General features: G+C 53.4%; 9 protein-coding genes across 9 annotated transcripts; all 9 read right to left on the bottom strand.

Moving 5' to 3' along the window:
* Positions 1 to 33: 33 nt before the first annotated feature.
* Positions 34 to 864, bottom strand: CLAFUR5_12373 (uncharacterized protein; the record flags this gene model as incomplete). Its single annotated transcript, XM_047911521.1, has 1 exon — positions 34 to 864. The coding sequence occupies one exon, from the start codon at positions 862 to 864 to the stop codon at positions 34 to 36; it is 831 nt and encodes a 276-aa protein (XP_047766984.1).
* A 363-nt stretch (positions 865 to 1,227) lies between these two features.
* CLAFUR5_12372 (uncharacterized protein) lies at positions 1,228 to 2,610 on the bottom strand (the record flags this gene model as incomplete). Its single annotated transcript, XM_047911520.1, has 2 exons — positions 1,228 to 2,127; positions 2,176 to 2,610. The coding sequence occupies 2 exons, from the start codon at positions 2,608 to 2,610 to the stop codon at positions 1,228 to 1,230; spliced, it is 1,335 nt and encodes a 444-aa protein (XP_047767245.1).
* A 747-nt stretch (positions 2,611 to 3,357) lies between these two features.
* CLAFUR5_12371 (uncharacterized protein) lies at positions 3,358 to 5,225 on the bottom strand (the record flags this gene model as incomplete). The annotated part of the gene is made up of 2 exons (XM_047911519.1): positions 3,358 to 3,507; positions 3,558 to 5,225. 2 exons carry the CDS (start codon positions 5,223 to 5,225, stop codon positions 3,358 to 3,360), a joined length of 1,818 nt encoding a protein of 605 aa, XP_047767468.1.
* Positions 5,226 to 5,292: 67 nt separating this feature from the next.
* CLAFUR5_12370 (uncharacterized protein) lies at positions 5,293 to 5,949 on the bottom strand (the record flags this gene model as incomplete). The annotated part of the gene is made up of 1 exon (XM_047911518.1): positions 5,293 to 5,949. The coding sequence occupies one exon, from the start codon at positions 5,947 to 5,949 to the stop codon at positions 5,293 to 5,295; it is 657 nt and encodes a 218-aa protein (XP_047766985.1).
* Positions 5,950 to 6,303: 354 nt separating this feature from the next.
* On the bottom strand, positions 6,304 to 6,945 carry CLAFUR5_12369 (uncharacterized protein; the record flags this gene model as incomplete). The annotated part of the gene is made up of 1 exon (XM_047911517.1): positions 6,304 to 6,945. One exon carries the CDS (start codon positions 6,943 to 6,945, stop codon positions 6,304 to 6,306), a length of 642 nt encoding a protein of 213 aa, XP_047767399.1.
* Positions 6,946 to 7,219: 274 nt separating this feature from the next.
* CLAFUR5_12368 (uncharacterized protein) lies at positions 7,220 to 8,257 on the bottom strand (the record flags this gene model as incomplete). Its single annotated transcript, XM_047911516.1, has 1 exon — positions 7,220 to 8,257. One exon carries the CDS (start codon positions 8,255 to 8,257, stop codon positions 7,220 to 7,222), a length of 1,038 nt encoding a protein of 345 aa, XP_047767398.1.
* A 32-nt stretch (positions 8,258 to 8,289) lies between these two features.
* On the bottom strand, positions 8,290 to 9,132 carry CLAFUR5_12367 (uncharacterized protein; the record flags this gene model as incomplete). The annotated part of the gene is made up of 1 exon (XM_047911515.1): positions 8,290 to 9,132. The coding sequence occupies one exon, from the start codon at positions 9,130 to 9,132 to the stop codon at positions 8,290 to 8,292; it is 843 nt and encodes a 280-aa protein (XP_047767633.1).
* A 1,055-nt stretch (positions 9,133 to 10,187) lies between these two features.
* Positions 10,188 to 13,526, bottom strand: CLAFUR5_12366 (DNA mismatch repair protein MSH3; the record flags this gene model as incomplete). The annotated part of the gene is made up of 1 exon (XM_047911514.1): positions 10,188 to 13,526. One exon carries the CDS (start codon positions 13,524 to 13,526, stop codon positions 10,188 to 10,190), a length of 3,339 nt encoding a protein of 1,112 aa, XP_047767632.1.
* Positions 13,527 to 16,531: 3,005 nt separating this feature from the next.
* CLAFUR5_12365 (uncharacterized protein) lies at positions 16,532 to 17,980 on the bottom strand (the record flags this gene model as incomplete). Its single annotated transcript, XM_047911513.1, has 5 exons — positions 16,532 to 17,046; positions 17,170 to 17,226; positions 17,349 to 17,405; positions 17,518 to 17,574; positions 17,701 to 17,980. The coding sequence occupies 5 exons, from the start codon at positions 17,978 to 17,980 to the stop codon at positions 16,532 to 16,534; spliced, it is 966 nt and encodes a 321-aa protein (XP_047767190.1).
* Between the last annotated feature and the right edge of the window lie 59 nt (positions 17,981 to 18,039).

Raw genomic sequence — 18,039 nt, 5'->3', positions numbered from 1 at the left:
ATACCACTGCTATGATCCTCTAGAGCCCACGAACTATTCCCAGCTCTCATAGCCAGTATCGTTACTCCGGGTTTGAGTTCTGCTCCGGGGAAGGTACTTGCTCCAACCACTCCATGCACCGTCCACCACGCGGAGCTTATCACCACGCTTCCCACCACCGAGAGCAATACATTTCCACGCCTCAGTCTCCTTCTCCGTCTCCTGTGGCGCGATCTCTTCCAAAGCTTTCAAGGCCAGCGTGGAGACCGACTGCCACTCGCCATTCTTGCCGAGAAGTGGAAGATCAGGAAGCTCAGGTCTGTTCCATTCTGGGGTGGCTTCGACTGCTGCCCTGTATTGGCGCCCGTACGGATCCCAGATGTCGTTGAAGTTGATTGGACCTGGGAGGCCGAGCTTGGCGTTCAGTCTCTTCTCCTCTGCGATGTCGTTGATAAGTCCAGTCCTGACGCCTTCTACGATGTCCCAGACGTTACCGTCCGCTCGTGCTTCGATGAGTTGACGTGCGAGGTCATGAGGGTTGAATCTCTGCTCAGTTTGGTACGCGGGAAGGATCGGAAGGCTTTCGAGGGGACCCAAGAGCTCACCGCTGTCGCCCGTGTTGGCGTCGAATGCATTAAAGATGTTACGCCCGAGCTGTAAAGTGCTGCCTGGTAGTCGCCCGAGGTCCACTGGGAGGCCGAGTGAGCTGCCAGGAGCAGCGGCGAAGCCAGGAGGTGGACTAGCGCCCGCAGCGTGTGGTGCCTTGACGAACTCGAGCAGTGCTTGGGCGTGGGTAGTGCCAGCACGAACTACTGGCCCTGGGCGATCCTGTTTGATGATGGTTGCGCAGGACTCCGGGTACCAGAGCATGTTCGGGTCAGGCATTCTGGCAGTTGCTGCCGCGCCTCTCAGTCCAATCTCATCTCGCTGCATACACTGAGAGGGATATACAGGTCCCGTGACATGCGATTGAGAGATCTTCGTCGTCCTCGCCAGCGCCTGACTCACTCCAGCTCTCTCGTCATACTGCCAGGACTGCATGTTCGGCGGGGCCCAGGAAGAGCGTTTGCAGATATTGGGAAACCCTACGAGGCATTTGCTCAACATAAGCTTCTTCGCATGACCATCCTCGATCCAGGCTGGCTCGTGTTTGAAGACTTTCGGATTATCTTCGAACAAAGGAATGCCATTGACCGGACCAATTGTAGAGACGCGCTGCGATACCTAACGCACACTGGAGTATCTTGTTTAAGCATAGGATGCGAGGTTCCGGATCAAGAACCACACATCATCACTCGCAAGGAACTGCTCATAGATCATGCAGAGAGCAGCCACGTCTCCAATGTTGTAGGCCATGGCGATATCGTCTTCCCCCATGCCTGGCTTGCCGAGATGCTGATAGAAGTCAACGTCGCCACTGATGCCGGCGCAATCCTTCATGAAGTTGAAGAAGGGATACAGACGATCGCACCAAAGCATCATCAGCTGGAGGGTGCCGTAATTGACGGGGTATCGACACTGGGTCCACGGGAGGATCTCGACATAGAAGCCGAGCTGTCGGCACCATAAGCTTAGCAGTGCTGCAACATCGACGTTTCCCAGAGGACACGGGCATGCAAGTCCATGAAGGCTCTTACCTTCGCGATGCATTTCACACTCGCTATCATCGGTTGGCAAGAATGTCCAAGCAGGGCGTTCTCCGCTTAGAAACGGGCTACTGATCCGGAAAGGCCGCTCCATTGAGTAGTGTTCGCCGTCATAGTAGCCTTTGCGTGGTTCTCGTGGAGTACCTTGGTACATAGAAGCGATTGTGTTGTCAAGAACCTGGAAGTCCGACTGGTAGTTCCACCCAAGCTTCATGATTTCGGCATTTAGTAGAATCTCCTTGTAGAACTGCTCGAGGGCAGCAACCGTGGTCTCGTCGGCATTCTCAAGCATGTGGAGGATGGTAACTAGAAGGAAGAAGTGCCGAATAATGGCAGCACTGAAGACGGAGCAAAGTTCCTCGATGATGCCCCTTGTGAGCAAGTCGTCGAGAGCTTCTCGACACTGACCATCAGCAAGCGCGCGGGGGACCTTGACGAATTCCTTGTCTGCTCCCACGTAGGGCTTGGTTACACCATACTCGCCGTTTGGCTCAACACGCACCTTACGTTAGCTTTCTTGAGCGCTTTCTTGAAGATCACGAGCGACTACCCAAAGAACATGTTCGCTTGGGTGCATGTCCGGACAGTCTAGACTGGTGAACCGTGGCTGCTTCGTCTCGGCGAAGTGTGCTTTCTCGCGGGCAATGTACTTGTCATGATGAGGATCTTCGCGGTTGGATCGCACTCTGATGGCGTAGTGGAGCACATCGTTGAGCACACGTGGGTACATGCGTGGATCCTGGATTTTGAGTTTCGCGAGAGATCGAAACAGCGAGCGACCGTCAGCCTTCTTGGAGGGCTTCTTCGGCTCCGCACTGTGGAGGATGTAGTACTTGGGGATAGGAGCGTCCTTGTCTGCGAAGTCCTTGTCAGACATGTACCCCTGCTGGCGTTGCTTCTTTCTGCTTGGAAAAGCTCTGTCGATTGGGTTGATGGCGCTGGTGGTGTTGTGAATGCTGCTGAGATACTGGCAAGTAGTCTGCATATTGCAAACAGACAGCCTGACAGTGGAGTGGGCGGTGCGGAGACAGAGGAAGGATCAAGAGGACGACATTCGCGTGCCTTTTGTCGAGACCAAAGTAACACATAATGCATGGGCGCTAAACGCCCCGAGCAGTGAAGACACGTGAGTCGTGAGTGAATACTCTGCATCGTTGACGTCTCTTTGTTCACCAATGCTGTTAATCTCTTGTTAGTGTATAAATGCACTTGGGATTATGTCAAGTGAACAAAGGGGGGAAGAGTAAGATTATCTGGAGGGCAGAGGAAGTGAGATAATGTCTGAAGTCCCATTCTCATCTCAACTTACCGTCCATGAACTCGAAAGACCGCCTCTCTCTACGATTGTATTGTCGCAAACGTCGTGACTTTACGCACCACGACGGCCCCTGCGGGGGCCCCAACCACAAGAACTCTTCTCGCGATATTTCCTTGCAACTGAATGCCAGACGTCTCTCTCCTCCCCAGTCTCCTCGGGGGCCATCTCATCGATAGCCTGCAACGCCAGTGTGGCCGCCGACAACCAACCATCGTCTTTGTCGTTCTGTGGGACGTTCTCGATTCTAGGTCGATTCCACGATGGCGTAGCCTCCACTCGTGCTCGATACCGACGCCCGTAGGGATCCCAGACGTCAGTCAAGTCGATGGGCCCTGGGAGGCCGTGCTTAAAATTGGCCTCTTCTTCAACGTGAGTTCTGAATTCCAACAGCGATCGTGCGCGATTCGATGCGTATCAGATATCTCCGTCGTTATGTCCATCAATGTTAAGAGCGTCGTCCAATAGCTTGGAGGATTCCGACATGGACGTAGATGGCGAACTGGTTCTTGTGTTGTCGGAGATGAATTTCTCCGGCAGGTTTGTGCTTGCACCGCCAGTCTTGACCTGGAACGAGTCATATATTGCCTTTGCAAGCAGCAGACTCGAGCCGGAACCACTTTGAGCTCTTTCGGCAGCCCCATTGAGGTACCGGGGAGTGCACCAAAGCCAGCTGGAGGAGCCGCACCAGCCGCACGTGGGCACCGCAGGAACTCCGACAAGGTCTTCGGCGTATGTTCTGTTAGCTCGGATAATTGGGCGCAGGCAGTCATCAGAGATCGGGGTCGCGCAGGAGTCGGGCACCCACGATCCAGTTGGATCGATCGTGCGTACTGTGGCATTGATGAATCTTTCCAAACCAGGTCGGTCTTGTAGTCCCGAAATGTTGGATATATGGCCTCATCATGCTTACCAGCGCCCATGCGCAATTGTTGATCGACTTGACGGCTCACGAGCGCGTACTGGTCGTGCTCCCAGGGACTGAGGTTCGCAGGGTTACCAGCTGGCTGCTTGTCCGAAAGCCAAGACATGCTACTCTTGACGGAGTACTTGAGCGCATGAGAGAACTCATCCTTGCTGTTCTTGTACACTGGCTCGTTCTTGAATAGCTTAGGGTTATCCTCGTACAACGTCCTGTCAGGTGAGAATGCTGACTTCTTGGCATGCTGCTGGATCGTTCGTGCCGCATGTGGAAGGGCCCTGTTGGCACATTTGGCCTGATCCTTGATATGAGCGCTGCCCTGAGCCCACTTGTCCAGACAGCCGAGCAAGAAGCGTTTGTCGTCGCTTGCGAAGAGCTGTTCGAATGCGAGGATGATGCCAGCAATGTCACCAACGTTGTATGCCATCTGATCGTCGTTCTGTCCCATCTCGGGAAGGCCGAGATCCTGGCAGAAGTGATGCACATCGCCCGTGTAGCAACGAGACTTCATCCAGTTGAGGATAAAATAAAGCCGGTCTTGGTCGAGCTCCGTTCGTAGGAAGTCATGGTAGCTGATGCGGTGTCGATGTTGCCGCCAGTGCAAAAGATCCAGCTGGAACTTGAGCTGGCCACAGAATAGATTCAGCAATGCTGCGATGTCGACATTGCCGGTCGTGCATGGACATGCCATGGCGATCTGATCGGAAAGCTGAGGGTCGTAGTCCTGATCGGCATGGATCCCACAGTTGACGTCTTTCCAGACTCGAGGAAACTTCATGCTCTCTGGCCGCTCCCCGATCAGATGCTCACTCTTGATCTTCCACTCCCAGTGCATCCAGCGCTCAGTACGAGTGCCATCGGCGTTGATCTTCTCGCCCAAGAATACTGGGGGACGAGTGGCAGTCTGGTAGAGGTATTCAATCGTTTGGTCGATCACCCTGAAGCCGGACTGCAGATTCCACCCGAGCTTCAGCATCTCCTTGTCAAAGACTGTCTCCTGAAGTAGCTGCTCCAGATTACGAACCGTATACGCATTGGCGTTTTCCAACATGTGAACAAGGTTGACGATAAGAAAGAAGTGCCTGCTGACTGCTAGCGATAGCACCGAGCATAGCTCTTCAACTTCCCCTGACCTCATTAATCCATCCATCTCGTCGCGATTTCCGCTCTCCGCCAGGTTTCGAGGGTACTTGGTGAAATCTGCATCGGCGGCGACGTGCTTGTGCATGACCCCAGACTCGCAGTCGGATGAGACGCGGACTTTACGCTGCTGATTGCGTGCAAGCTCGAGGGCTTTGTGGAACAACTTCAGCGCGCCAGGAATATGTGCCGCCTCGTAGATGACCAGTGCAAAAGCGTCCATCCGGATACCATGAAGGACTTCCTTCAAATCCGATGATTGGGAGCCAGCACGAGCCTCGTTGTAACTCTCAGTTTCGGTCCATGCCCTTTTTGACCCAGGCGTAGCCGACTTTGTTCAGCTGTGCTCCACCGTATGTCTGCTCATCATCTGGAAGGTGCCTTTCGCTGAGCATGAGTCCTTGCGTTTCAATAAGCCATTCCAGCATCTCGCGACCGCTTTCATCTGGCAGAAGGCATGAGAATCTCCAGGGCACGGTTCCCATGGCTGGGCGCTGGAGGACGGCATAGGGATACGCGCTTTCGGCGCCGACTATGTAGAGCAGATCCTGCGCTTCACCGTCTGCTGTGATGGAACCATACACTCGGAACTGGACTTTGCAGGCCGTCGCGATGGCCCACAAGACGTGTTCGTTTGGGTGAAGGTCGGGACACTCGAGAAGCGTAAAAATAGGAATGCCGGTCTCCTTCAAACACGCCTCTGCGCGAGCAAGGTACTGCGCAAGGTGTGGATGCTCGGGCTGTGCTCCAATACGAATCACAAAGTCCATGGCAACACCCTGTATGGCCAGGCCTTCATCAGGGGTACCGATGAGGTGGCGGGATACAGCGCGATACAGTGATTTACCAGATACATTCTTAGGGTTCGACCAAGTGGTACCGTTATCTTCCTCGTAGTCGTCATAGTATTTTGGGACGTGCTGACCAGAAGAATTGTGTTCAGCCATGGCGGCGAGGTTGTCGGTCATAGTCGTGACATGTGTGGCGGCTCAGTTGTTCGAATTGATAGGTGTGATCGCTCTTGTCGTTGCTTGGTTGTCGCCTAGGATGTCGAGATGTGGAACAAGACAAGTTGGTAGCAATGCAATAAATACGATGGAGAGAAGGAAAGAAGCCAGTACTCGCAGGAATTTTATCAAGTAGGAAGCAACACGCAACGCACGGACGCGAACGCGTCTGTACGTGCCTAAAGGGTATGGTATCAATATCAAACTGTCTCACAAAAAGGAGTTGGGGCGGGCCAGAGCTCACTGGTCATTACAGCATTTCTTGATCAACTCGCGTATTGTTGCACAGATTATCTACCTCCTGCCAATGCCACTGTCTGGCCTGTCTTCGCTCTCGTCATCTGACTCATCATACATGTGTATCGCCTTCATTCTTGCCCTGTGTTCATCTTCGTCTTGGTACACGCGCAAAGCCTCTGTGTTCATCGACTGCCAGCTGCCTTCTGAGTTCGTGGGCGGCAGATAAGGCAGCAATGGTCGATTCCAGGCCGGGGCGCTCTCGATACGACGACGGTACTCTCGATCTTCGAAATCGCAGATGTCGTTCGGATCGGTCACGCTTGGCAATCCCAGATACAGATTCGCCATACTCTCTTGAGTGACCTTCTCTTTCAAGTCCGCGATCGTGGCTTTTCGGGCTTCCTTTTCACTGCGGAAGATGACCTGTGCTTTCTTGGCAGCAAGTGGAAGATCCGCTATCTGCCGTGGGGTCAACTGCGACTCTAGACGCTTCAGCCTACGTACCGGCAGTGGTACGATCGGTCCTAGGTGTATTCCACTTTCGTGCTTCTGTAAGAAAGCTTCGAAGATCGCCCGGGCACCTTTCAAGTTCCGACCAGGTACTTTGTTCAGCCATTTGGGAAGGCCGTCATTACTTCCAGCCGCCGCTCCAAGTCCTGGAGGCGGTGATGCCTGACGCGCAAGTGGCGATGTCATCAGAAAGTTTTGAAGTGCCTCCGCATATGTTTCGCCGGCGCGTACTATAGGCAGAGGTACTCGCGCGGAACAGCCACCGCCATGGTTCCTGGTAGCCAGGATCGGAGTGGGTCCGTCAGCTCAGGGAGCGCCGCGTAATGACGACCGTGTATATCGTGATAAACCTCTGGCGATGGTGTCGCAAATGGTTCATGCTGCACCAAAACATTGGTAGCCATGCCGAAGTCAACATGTTTCCGACCGGCCTCGAATCGACGATCATGCTCCCAGGGTTTCAAGCTTGCTGTGACAAACAGACACTCCAGTCAGACGTGAGCATAGACGGTAGCTGGCTGATGGTGGACTCCTTGAACGCCTTTCGCACATAGAGCCGCGGGTTGTCTTCGAATGTCGAGATAATGCCGCAAGGGCCGAGTAGAGACTGACGTTGAGCAATCTTGCGAGGCACAGAGAAACCTGGTGTGTGCGATTTCTGCATGTAGCAGTATTCAGCAAGCAGTCCAGCAACGAACTGAGCATCGTCGGATGTGATTATGTTGTCGATGACAGCTGCGATGCCGACAACATCGATCGTGCTGTATCCTTGAACTTCAGTATCTTGCTCAAGACCTCGCCGACCAAGCCTCTGGTAGTGTTCCAAACTCTTCGTACCCCTCAACTTGTGCACAAGCGGGCCAATCCGGTCATGCTTTAGCATGTCGGAAAGAAATTTCTCATAGCCTATGCCATGTCTGCATTGCGTCCAAGGCAACTTTTCGACTGGCAGGCCTTGTAGCCGACATAGATGACCCATGAAAGCGGCAATGTCAATGCAGCCCAATGAGCAAGGGCATGACATGCCTTTGTCATTGTTGCCGGGCACGTGCAGGTCGCAGTTCTGATCTTCCCTAGGAAGCGTAGGGAAGCACAGATGCCGAGGTCGTGTGCCATTGAAGAATGGGCTCTTGATATGAAACCTTGGCTTGATGTGACACGTTCTGTCACCATAGTACGTCGAGTGTGTGTACGGCGGTCGAGCAGTCCCTTGAAAAAAGTGTGCGATGGTGTTATCCATAACCTCGATGTCCTTTTGCGGATTCCACCACATCTTTGTGTAGTCCGGATTGAGCAATATCTCCTCAAAGAGACACTGCAACGACGGAACGGTCTCTGGCGTCGCGTGCTCCAACATCTCGGCGACATTGATATCGAGCGTGAAGATTCTTCCAACAGACATCTGAATGACGGAGCACAAGTACTCGACGACACCTTCATCAAGCAGCCGGCTCGCTTCCGCAAAAGTCTTGCCTGCGACCAAGTGTCGCGGTGCCATGAAAAACTCGTTGTCCACGGCGATACGAGGTTTCATGAATCCTTGTGTACTGTACACATTGGTGTCACCTTAGCTCTCTCCCGCTGGTTTGGTGCCAAGTCCAGGACGTGTTTCAAAAGCTCGATTGCAGGGCGAATCTGTCTCGGAAAATTGACCACGACTTTGAAGACGTCAAGCCGGTTCAGAGGGTTCCTTAAGCTTAGAGGCGCGAACGGCGATTGAAATCGCCACTCGTTGTACTGCGCGAAGCTAGGGACTCCAGCCTCGTCTTCAGCATGAGCCCAGCCAATCTGCCGCATGTGTAGTCCGCCATGATTCTCCGCCTTTAGCATCTGGAGGCGTTCCACAAGTGCCTTTCCAGAGGTGTCGGGTATCAAAGACGAGTACAGAAAGCTATTCCGGCTAAGAGAAGGACGCTGAAGCACGAGACATGGAGTGCCACCCATGGAGCCACCGCAGTAGACGAAGCCGGACGCCTTGCCAGTCGCAGTGTAGTTGTTGACAACCGTCAGCTGGATATTGAGGGCTTGTCCTATGACCTCGACAACCTCCGGAAGCCTGCCAGCAAGATCGGGGCCGTGAAGTGCCGAGAACAGCTCGCTGCGTGTGGCCTTATAAAAGGACTGCTCGCATGCAAAGTACCAGTCGCGTTGAGGATGCTCTCGGTTTGATCGCACGTGGAGAACCCAGTAAAGGACAGCTTCCTTGATGGCCTGCTCTTCAGTCGGATCCCCAATCTCTTGCCTTGCAATGGCGCGGTAGAGCATGTCGCCATCCGAGCTGCCGGCCGTGCTGTAGGTAGACCCGTCTCGCTCGTGGATCAAGGTGAAGTATCGGAGCATAATCGAGCTCATTATTGCTTCGACTGTCGGCATGTTGTATGCCATTTCCGTCGACAGGGCAGATAGCACCCTCTGCAGGGTCTGGTCGTGAGCGTGAGATGTCGCAGGCTTGGTTCAAAGATGAAGCAGTAACACGCGTAGCAACGCCGCCCAAAAGATATGCCAAACAAAAGAGGTCGCAACTTCGACAAGTGTTGTGTATGAGCGAGATCCGATCTCTCGAACGCGTCGTGGTGTTGATTCTCACTAGCGCGAGGAACTCGAAGTCTAATCCCTCACTCAAGTCCGTCAACTTGTGAATCGGACAAAGCTCGGCAAGACTTTCTTTGTTCCATTGTTCGTTCCACTGTTCACACATCCTGGTCTCGCGGGTAGTGTATATTTGTGCCGCAGCAGTGGTGTATATTTCTCGGCCTGAAGGAACTGGCGCCCAGGGTCATAATGTCGCCCCATGTGAGGCATGTCTGTTGGCGCGACACGCCTCGAAGCCAGATCGCTGCTTCCCTCGGATTGTGTAGTCAAAGCCGGCCATTCCGGCCAAGCTGGAGCGACACGTAGAGGAGCGGATGGTCCACAAGATGACCGTGACAGAGCCAGAGGCGTGTTGATCAGCAGAAGATGGCTGAAGATAACCCAAAGGCCGAGTGTTTGGGCGCGCGATCCATACAACGAGAGTGTCGGGAGCTGGCATTTGCGTGTCTCGGATCGCTGCAGACTAGTCGTCATCCGTGACCAAACATTGTCTCGAAATCTGCTATGGCGCGTACTGCCTCCAAGCAGGCGACTGCGCACCTCGCAACGAAGCGATGCCCTCGCGGATTCGAGCATGAGCTCTTGTCCTTGGAGTGACGAAGCGTTGTCGACGGCAATGAACTTTGTCAACAGCTTTCGGTCATCCGCAAGTGCAGCTTCGGTGCGCGTACGTTCAGTGAGAAGGCCTTTGTCGCCAGCTTGAAGAAGCAATCCGTCCCAGGTGGGAGGCTAGAATATACAGCCCGTCTTCGGGTACAGTACGTCCACTACAATCAAGCTAATGGGTATCTAACAACACGCTCTCACAGCAAGGCATCATCCACATTGTACATCCCTCACAACTGCTCCATCCCAGCAACCAGATGCGCCAGACCCGTCACATCCCCTCCATTCATCAAACCTTTCATAGCACCAGAAAGGTATCCAAGCCTCCGTCTCATCTCCTCCTCTTCCATAGCCTTACTCCTCTTTGAAGCCTCCTCCAGCAGAGACTTCGGCAAGCCCGCTGCCTTCGCAACATTCAGACCATAGCTACGATGTGCAACACCCTCTCCCACCTCGTACAAGAAGGTGACATCTTGCTCGCCCTCCGCACTCTCACCATCTTGCTCGGTAAAGCGCATGTGGACATTCTTCAGCTCGCCCACGGGATACTGCTCCGCAACTCTTGCCAGGCTCTGGTAATGGGTGATGAACAGTGTGAACGATTTTAATTGCGAGACGACATGCTGCAGCACAGCCTGCGCGATGGCAACTCCATCATGTGTGCTCGTACCACGACCGAGCTCATCAAGAATGACGAGACTGCGAGGCGTTGCTTGCTTGAGAATGTCAGAAGTCTCGCCAAGTTCGACCATGAAGGTGCTTTCTCCTTTCATCATGTTATCGAAAGCGCCCATGCGAGTGAAGACGGCGTCCAGAAGCCCGAGCTCTGCTGAGTCTGCAGGGACGTATGAGCCTATCTGCGCCATGATTGCGATCAACGCCACTGAGCGCACATAGGACGACTTCCCGCCCATGTTCGGACCTGTGATGAGCAAGGTTCGAGTGGCATCTGCACTGAGCTTAACATCATTCGGCACGAAAGTATCAAGCAGAAGCTGCTCAACCATTGGATGACGTCCTTGGTCGATGGAGATGCCGGGAGTGTCGGTAAAAGTAGGCTTGCAGTACCCAGGCTGTTGAGCGACCTCCGCCAACGATGAAAGACAGTCAAGCAATGCCAGCGACTGTATGCAATCCCGGAATGCTTGATACTTGCCACCGATCTCTGTAAGCAGATCCTTGAAGGCATCATCGCAAGCGTTGGACAGCGCCTCCTTATGCTGATCACGCTCGCGGATGAGCTTCACAACTTCGGGAGCATGATAACGAGAAACCTTCTTCGTCCCACTGATCTTGATCCAAGAAGCTGGAACGTTCTTGAGCTGGGTATTGTCAAGCTCGATCAGGTAGTCGATGTCGGCTGAAGTAACATAGGTGACTTGCTTCCGCTTGAGGATATTGGCAGCCACCGTCTTGAACTCGCTGAGATCATGCTCGACAGCGACAATGCCAACCTTGTGATCAGTCATGGGTTCTGTCTCGTACTCGTCCCTGAAGAAGTTATACTTGTCGTTGTCCTTGGCGGCTTGGGCGTTGATCCGATTCAAGTACGAGATCACCTCATCTGAAATGCGAGGTAGTGATGCGATCGCCTCGCTGACCATGCTTGATTCGAACCCGGCTTCTGCAGGCGATGTGACGTGGGCGTACTCTTGCGAGATGAGCTGAAGGCTCTGCATGAAAGACAACAGCTCTGGTCGGGCAGCTCGCTTGTAGTAGATCCGGATCAAGGTCTTCTCCAAGTCCGCTCTGACTTTGCCCAGCAGTCGGGTTATGCGATCGACTTCAGGGTTGGCGCTGCCGGCTTTGAGCTCTTCCACAGCAGCCACACGCTCATCAAGCCTAGCTTTATCAAGAAGTGGCCTTCCCACCCACTTCCGAAGGAGTCTTTGCCCAAACTTAGTCTGCGTGCGGTTGAGAGTCCAGAATAGGCTGCCGCGCTCGGACTGATCAGTCTGGTTGCGGTAAATCTCAAGACTTGTCAAGGTGTTGCCATTGAGCAGCATATGAGACCTGGCACTGAATGACTGAAAGTACTTTGTCAGATCGAACACATGTTCCAGGCCGTAGTCCTTCAGATGCGTGATCATAGCTGACAGGCAGATTGTAGCGTTTTCGGACAGTTTATGGACCTTATCCAGCAGTGTGCCAGTCTCCTGCGACGATTCCACCTGCGAGGATGGCAGCTCGCTTCCCTTCAGCTTGTCAGCATAGAACTTGGTGATGTGACTGTAAGAGGTCGCAGCCATGGTCTTCGGTTTGTCCACCCGCTCGAGACGAGCATCATCGCCGCCAGACAGATGCTGCACTAGCTTTTTCGTCGCCTTCGATAGCTCACCCACAAGCAAGAATTCACAGGGTGAGATGTGTAGTAGACGAGTCTCCAGTTCGCTTCGCATCCAGCCATCTTCAAAGTCATCATATATGATGTCTCCAGTCGATGGCTGTACTGCCACCATGCCGATCTGCACTTTCTCGTCAGAGCCTACGCCTTTCGGGTAGCTCTCTGTGATGCACAGCAGATGCCCTGTCGCCGGCGCTCCACCATTCGCACCGCTGAGCTCAAGGCCGTCTTGGTCGTCAATGTACGTACCCTTCGTGTACAAATTCGTCAGACCTCTTTCAAAGATCTTGCTCTTGTTTGTGCCGATGGCTTTCAAGGCAGCAGTTTCCAGCTGTCTGACAATTCCGACTTTGTGGCCAGCCGAGACAAGCCGCCGTACATGGACATGCAGCCGATGTGTCGGAAAGCTTGCCGAAGCAAACCTGTTCATATGTGCCTCTGGAGGGTGCTCATCGAATCGGAACTTCCCTGGAATACACACAATAGCAAGCACTTTGGCCGCGACTCGGGCGTCTTCACCGAATAGACGATACTTGTACCCGGCCTCCACCACAAGCAGAGCATCAGGGTGTTTCCGCTTCAAGTCAACAATCTGCTGTTCCATAGGCGTGAGCTTCTTCCCTCGTGCTGGTGCTTTCTTGCCCTTCTTTGCAGGTGGTGGTGACTCGGCCTCGTCGTCGTCATCCTCTGAACCCTCTTCCGCAGCTTCTGTCTCTTCTGTGATCCAGCCATTGCGCCTCTTGATGTCTGCTATGCTGTCTGGTCGGCCTAGCTTCTTGACAAACTTGTCGTGTAGTCTTTCCTTGATCTTTCGAACTTCCTCTTGTTCTGCCTCATCGAGGACACCGTCATCTTCGACTGGAGCCGGATCGCTGGAGAAGGCATACTTCGACGTTCTTGCTGTGACCTTGGGGCCTTTGTTGCTTGCATCGTGGCTCTCCCGTAGTCGCTTCGGACTCGTTGGCCTGACGTCTTCCTCATCGTCTGCTATTGACCGCTTCTGTGGTAGTGATGGCTTTCGGAAACCATTGGTATGAGGTGAATCATCTTGGCTAACGAAAGGTCCATTGTTTTGATCAGGCGTCGCTGAAGGTCGTGGTGCTGGTATGTCCTTGACTTTCGGTTTCGGCGTGGCGGCAGGTCTTTGCGTGAAGAAGCTGGAGATGGATTGCTGTTTCTTCTGCGTTGATTGTGAAGCATCAACGGGCGATTGGGATGCCTTCATCTTCGACTGTCAATGTTACATCTGCACGGGATGAAGTGCTTGGGATTGTCGCCGTCTCGAGATGTAATGACGTGAAGTGGAGAAGGTCGAACCATTACGGGAGACGCGTTTAAAACCACGCGATGCGATTGCAGGGTTGTATCATAGTTTTATTGAACACCTTCGGCAAGCAATTTATATTCGAGCACATGGAACGGTGATATCAGGCCGGTTTGCAAAACACTAAGGATGCAAGTCCTGGAACATCGTCGTTGGTCTCACGAATTGTATACACAAGCTGCCATCGAGTCGGACCACACTGTAATCTGTCACGCTGTCGTAATGCCGCATTATCATCTCTCATCTTCGCAAGAACGGGTATCAAGGAACGCTAAGAATGCAAAAACACACACACACACACACTCTCTCTCTCTCTCTCTCTCTGGAATAGCACAAGAGTCATGGCGGTGTATATGAGCTCCATCTCCCCGGCTATGCTCGATGAATCTGTCTGTCTACTGTTGATGTTATTGTGTAGCGATGTCAATATCCTGTGAACCAATACCTAGAAGAGAGGAGAGTTGAGTGCGAACAGGAAATACCTCATCTGTATAGCAGCGAGTCTCTGGAAGTGAGTTCCAATGGCTAGCTAGCTCGGTGACTGCGAGCATTGACACCTGCAGGCTTGTGACCACGACTTGCCTCAAGAGAAGTAGGCGGTCTCAGACATCACCAGTCTTGACGTCTTGGGTGTGCACACGTGAAAGGTATGTGAGCCCACTGAGAGAGCCCACTGAGGCGTCGTGGGACAGCTCAAGGTGGCTGGCAAGGTTGCCGTTTGCCGTGCGGAGGTGATAAGGTAGTACGTATCTCGTATTGTTGGTGTGAAAATCCGCGTGTATGATACGAAGCCTCGGTTCTGCTGGCAGCAGGAATCGTACGGTGTGGGAGGAATGTGCTCGTTCGTAAAGTGTGGGTTGGAGCTCAGTGTGACGTTCTTATCCGAACACACCGCCGGCTTGGCGCTCAGCTTTGTATTTAGAGTTTTCTCAGGTAGCTTTTCTGTATCTCAGATTCACACTCGCCAAGGTTCTCACATCAGCAAGCCCTGGAGAGGTTGTGAAAGTCGAAGCAAGATTGAGAGCTGTGAGCATTGACACATAGTGATTGGCCCGGCTACTCGCTCCGCTAGTCCGTGATTTTGTTCGGCCGTCAGTGTCACCTTACTCTGTCCTCGTCTGTCCATCACACGAGCATCTCGACGTGACCGGGCTATCAGAACACCATCTTGCTGTGTCATCGCGATCAGTTCCGCGCCGAAGACTGCAGTACAGATGGAGAATCGGCATCAAGTCGCTCACGCATCTTGTGAGGCGCTCTTCCCTCGTATATATCGCTGGAGACTACGCAACGTTGTCAAACACCAGCGGTCCCGACCACAAAGGCTTACATCGAGATCAAGGCGAGGCGACCAGCGGCAACCCATCCTGTCACTAGCCCTTTGGTCCCCTTCCATGAGCTCACCTCGTAGCTTTCTCGTTCGCGAGATTCACAACTATCGAGCGTCGGCACAGGGAGAAGCTACAGTCAGTCATAAACTACGTGCGTCCAGAATATGGGCTCCGGTTTGAACATTTCCCTGATCTAGGGTGACACACTCTTGCGGGACGTTGGCAAGATCGCCGACATAGTCAGTTGTCAGCTCGGGAGCCGTGATGACCCATACTGGATCACATTATATCCCAACGAGCCCCTGACGTTCACGGAGAAGTTTTTACTCCCGGTGAGACCACCGATACCGCGGTATGGACCTTTGAAGCCGGGACATCGCTATCGACTTGGGATTAATCGGAGGTTCAAGTTCTGCCCGAAGTGGCTTGATGGTAGGACACGGGAAGATATTATGACGACGGAGCCGAAGCTTTGGGGTGGCGGTCAATTCGAGGACTCCCAGATTGTTGTTCCGCCGGGCGATGTTGTGGAGTTTGAGGTGAGGGAATAGGAAATGCGCTATTCCATTTCGTTTATGGAATAGGCTTTACCGAACACGAAGAGTTCAAGTATTCTGGCTTCGAAAGGAGGCACAGACTGCACACCAACACCGTGTTGAACATACCTGCCTAACCTCAGCGCGCAGTGCAACGATATAGCCAATCAGGAAGAGGACTCGTGATCGAGGTTTCCCTGGGCTGGCGTCTGATTGGCATCTGTCCATGGACTCGATGTTCATCGACGCTCTTGTCAGCCTACATGTCGAGATATAGACCCTGGGATTGAAGGTCTTATGTAAGTCCATTGCTCCGATCGCAGTACAAGCATCAGATCTGTCCCGATGCACCGCGGAGGCCGATAATGCTTTTGATAGCCGTTGACATAGACAGCAGAAGCAGTGATGTTCGCCAGTAAGCCAGTAATCCAACGGAGTTCAGTGTAGCGCATCCCATTGGCAGTTCACGTCCTAGGCGCTAGTCCATGTCTATTGTTGACAGCAGAAATTCCTAGAATATAGACTTTTGGACGTAAGCAATCTATAAAATTCGAATCAAACCTTTTTGAAATAAATTCTTTTTCTAAATAATTCGCGACTACAGGGTACATCGACTAGCGGCGGCGGTAGCCGTACAAATTGTGGTCGAGATTTTGATGAAGATGGCTTGTCGGCTTCAAGTCTCGAGAGCTACTGAATGAACGTATATTCGTAGACTTAACATAGGTCGACGCGCTATACCCTCGACTGCATCAATTGGACCTCGCTACTCAGCTACATGCCAACGGGTCGAAGCAACGACCTGCGCTTCCATAAGGGCTCGAAGCGCCAGGCAGCAATCAACCTCATCACCGGCCCTTGGACGACTGCTGGGACGTCCTGACTCTCAAAAAGACATTACGGCCGTCACTATCATAACACTAAATCAACGCTGCCAACGCTCACATGCTTGCTAAGACACTTAGAGTACGTACTATGTGAGCAAACCTAGTACAATGAGAAGACCATGCAACGCCCACGTTCCCACCTCTCCTCCCCATCACCTCTTCCAATCAATCGTAGTCTTCCCAAACCCATCCGTAATCGCAATCCGATCCCTCACCTTCCCATGACTATCCACACTCGACCGCCTCGGAGACCCACTCCTCCTACTAACACTTCTACTATGACTCCTAAACGGCGGCGGTGGCGCCTCAACGTATCGATACGTCTCCCACTCCGGCGGCGTATCACGCGGTCGTGAGTATCGCCTCACCTCGCGCTCCCGCTCGTGCATCGAGTACTCCGTCGGGGGCGCGCTGGATTTGGAGGATCTGTGTGTGGTGCCGCTGGTTTTGCGGGAGCGGACGTCGGAGGAGGAAGAGGAGGGCGAGGACTCTGAGAGGGTGTCAACTTCCACGTAGGAGGGCTTGAGGTGGTGGAATGTACTTGGCGGGGCGGCTGAGGGGGGTTTGCTGGCCTTTGATACTGAAGGCGGAGGATCGGGGGCGACGGATGCCTTGCGCGAGGAAGCTTTGGATGCCGGGGGAGGAGGATCTGGTGCGGCAGAAGGAGCTGGGAACAGATGGTCAGCTGTCTATTCCATGCTAGCTTGCGATGACAAGTCCAGTCATGGCATGGCTTGCGTTTTCCCTCTCGCTGCAATTGCTCGAAGAACCCATCTTTTCTACTACATGCCTTTACTCGCTGCCTTACTCGGTGGAGCCGGGGGAGGATCTGGTGCAGCTGATGGAGCTGTACGGACGAACGTTAGCTGTCTATTCATGCTAGGTTGCGATGACAAGTCCAGTCATGGCATGGCTTGCGATTTTCCTGCCGCTCCAAATGCTCCGGGACTCTTCATTCCCAATACATACCTTTACTCGCTGCCTTACTCGGTGGAGCTGGGGGAGGATCTGGTGCAGCTGATGGGGCTAATCGAGAAAGCGTTAGCAGTTTTCTACGCACGGTATATCTTATCGAGCGACAGGTCGATAATGGAAGCAACGCAGGCCCCTTGTATGGTTTCTCCTGCCAGACACGTACCTTTACTCGTCGCTTGACTCGGTGGAGCTGGGGGTGGGTCGGGTACAGCTGAGGGTGCTATGCGAACGACTGTTAGCTGTCTATTCTATGCCAAGGCTGCGCTTACCAGTCCATCTGGGAAATGGCTCGCATCGTGCTCCTTCCGCCTCAATCGCGCGAGTACTCTTTCTTGTCATTGCATACCTTTGCTCGGTGCCTTGCTCGGGGGCGGTGCTTCAGTCGCCGGTCTGCTTGGACTTGGAGGAGGCGGCGCGGCCGATGGAGGGTGCACTGAGGGCGGTGGCGGTGGATATGATACCATTGGCGGTCCAGACGGGGGACTCAGGCGTCGCACATATGTTCGCGACACCCTTCGAATCGGTGGCGGCGAAGGCGAGTAATTCCTGACGACCCTCTTGACCCTTCTGGTCCGCGTCGGGACTCTGTAGTACTCCTCCTCATCTTTGACCGAGACCCAGCACATTGGAGCAAGATCTGCTCCTTGTGCCCGCGACTGACGTGGCTCGCTGTGAATGCGCTGAA

The sequence above is a fragment of the Fulvia fulva genome, chromosome 10 (assembly GCF_020509005.1).
Source record: "Fulvia fulva chromosome 10, complete sequence".
In the NCBI taxonomy this organism is placed as follows: Eukaryota; Fungi; Ascomycota; class Dothideomycetes; order Mycosphaerellales; family Mycosphaerellaceae; genus Fulvia; species Fulvia fulva.
The sequence above is the reverse complement of the archived record's forward strand: the minus strand, read 5'-3'. Positions and strand labels throughout refer to the sequence as shown.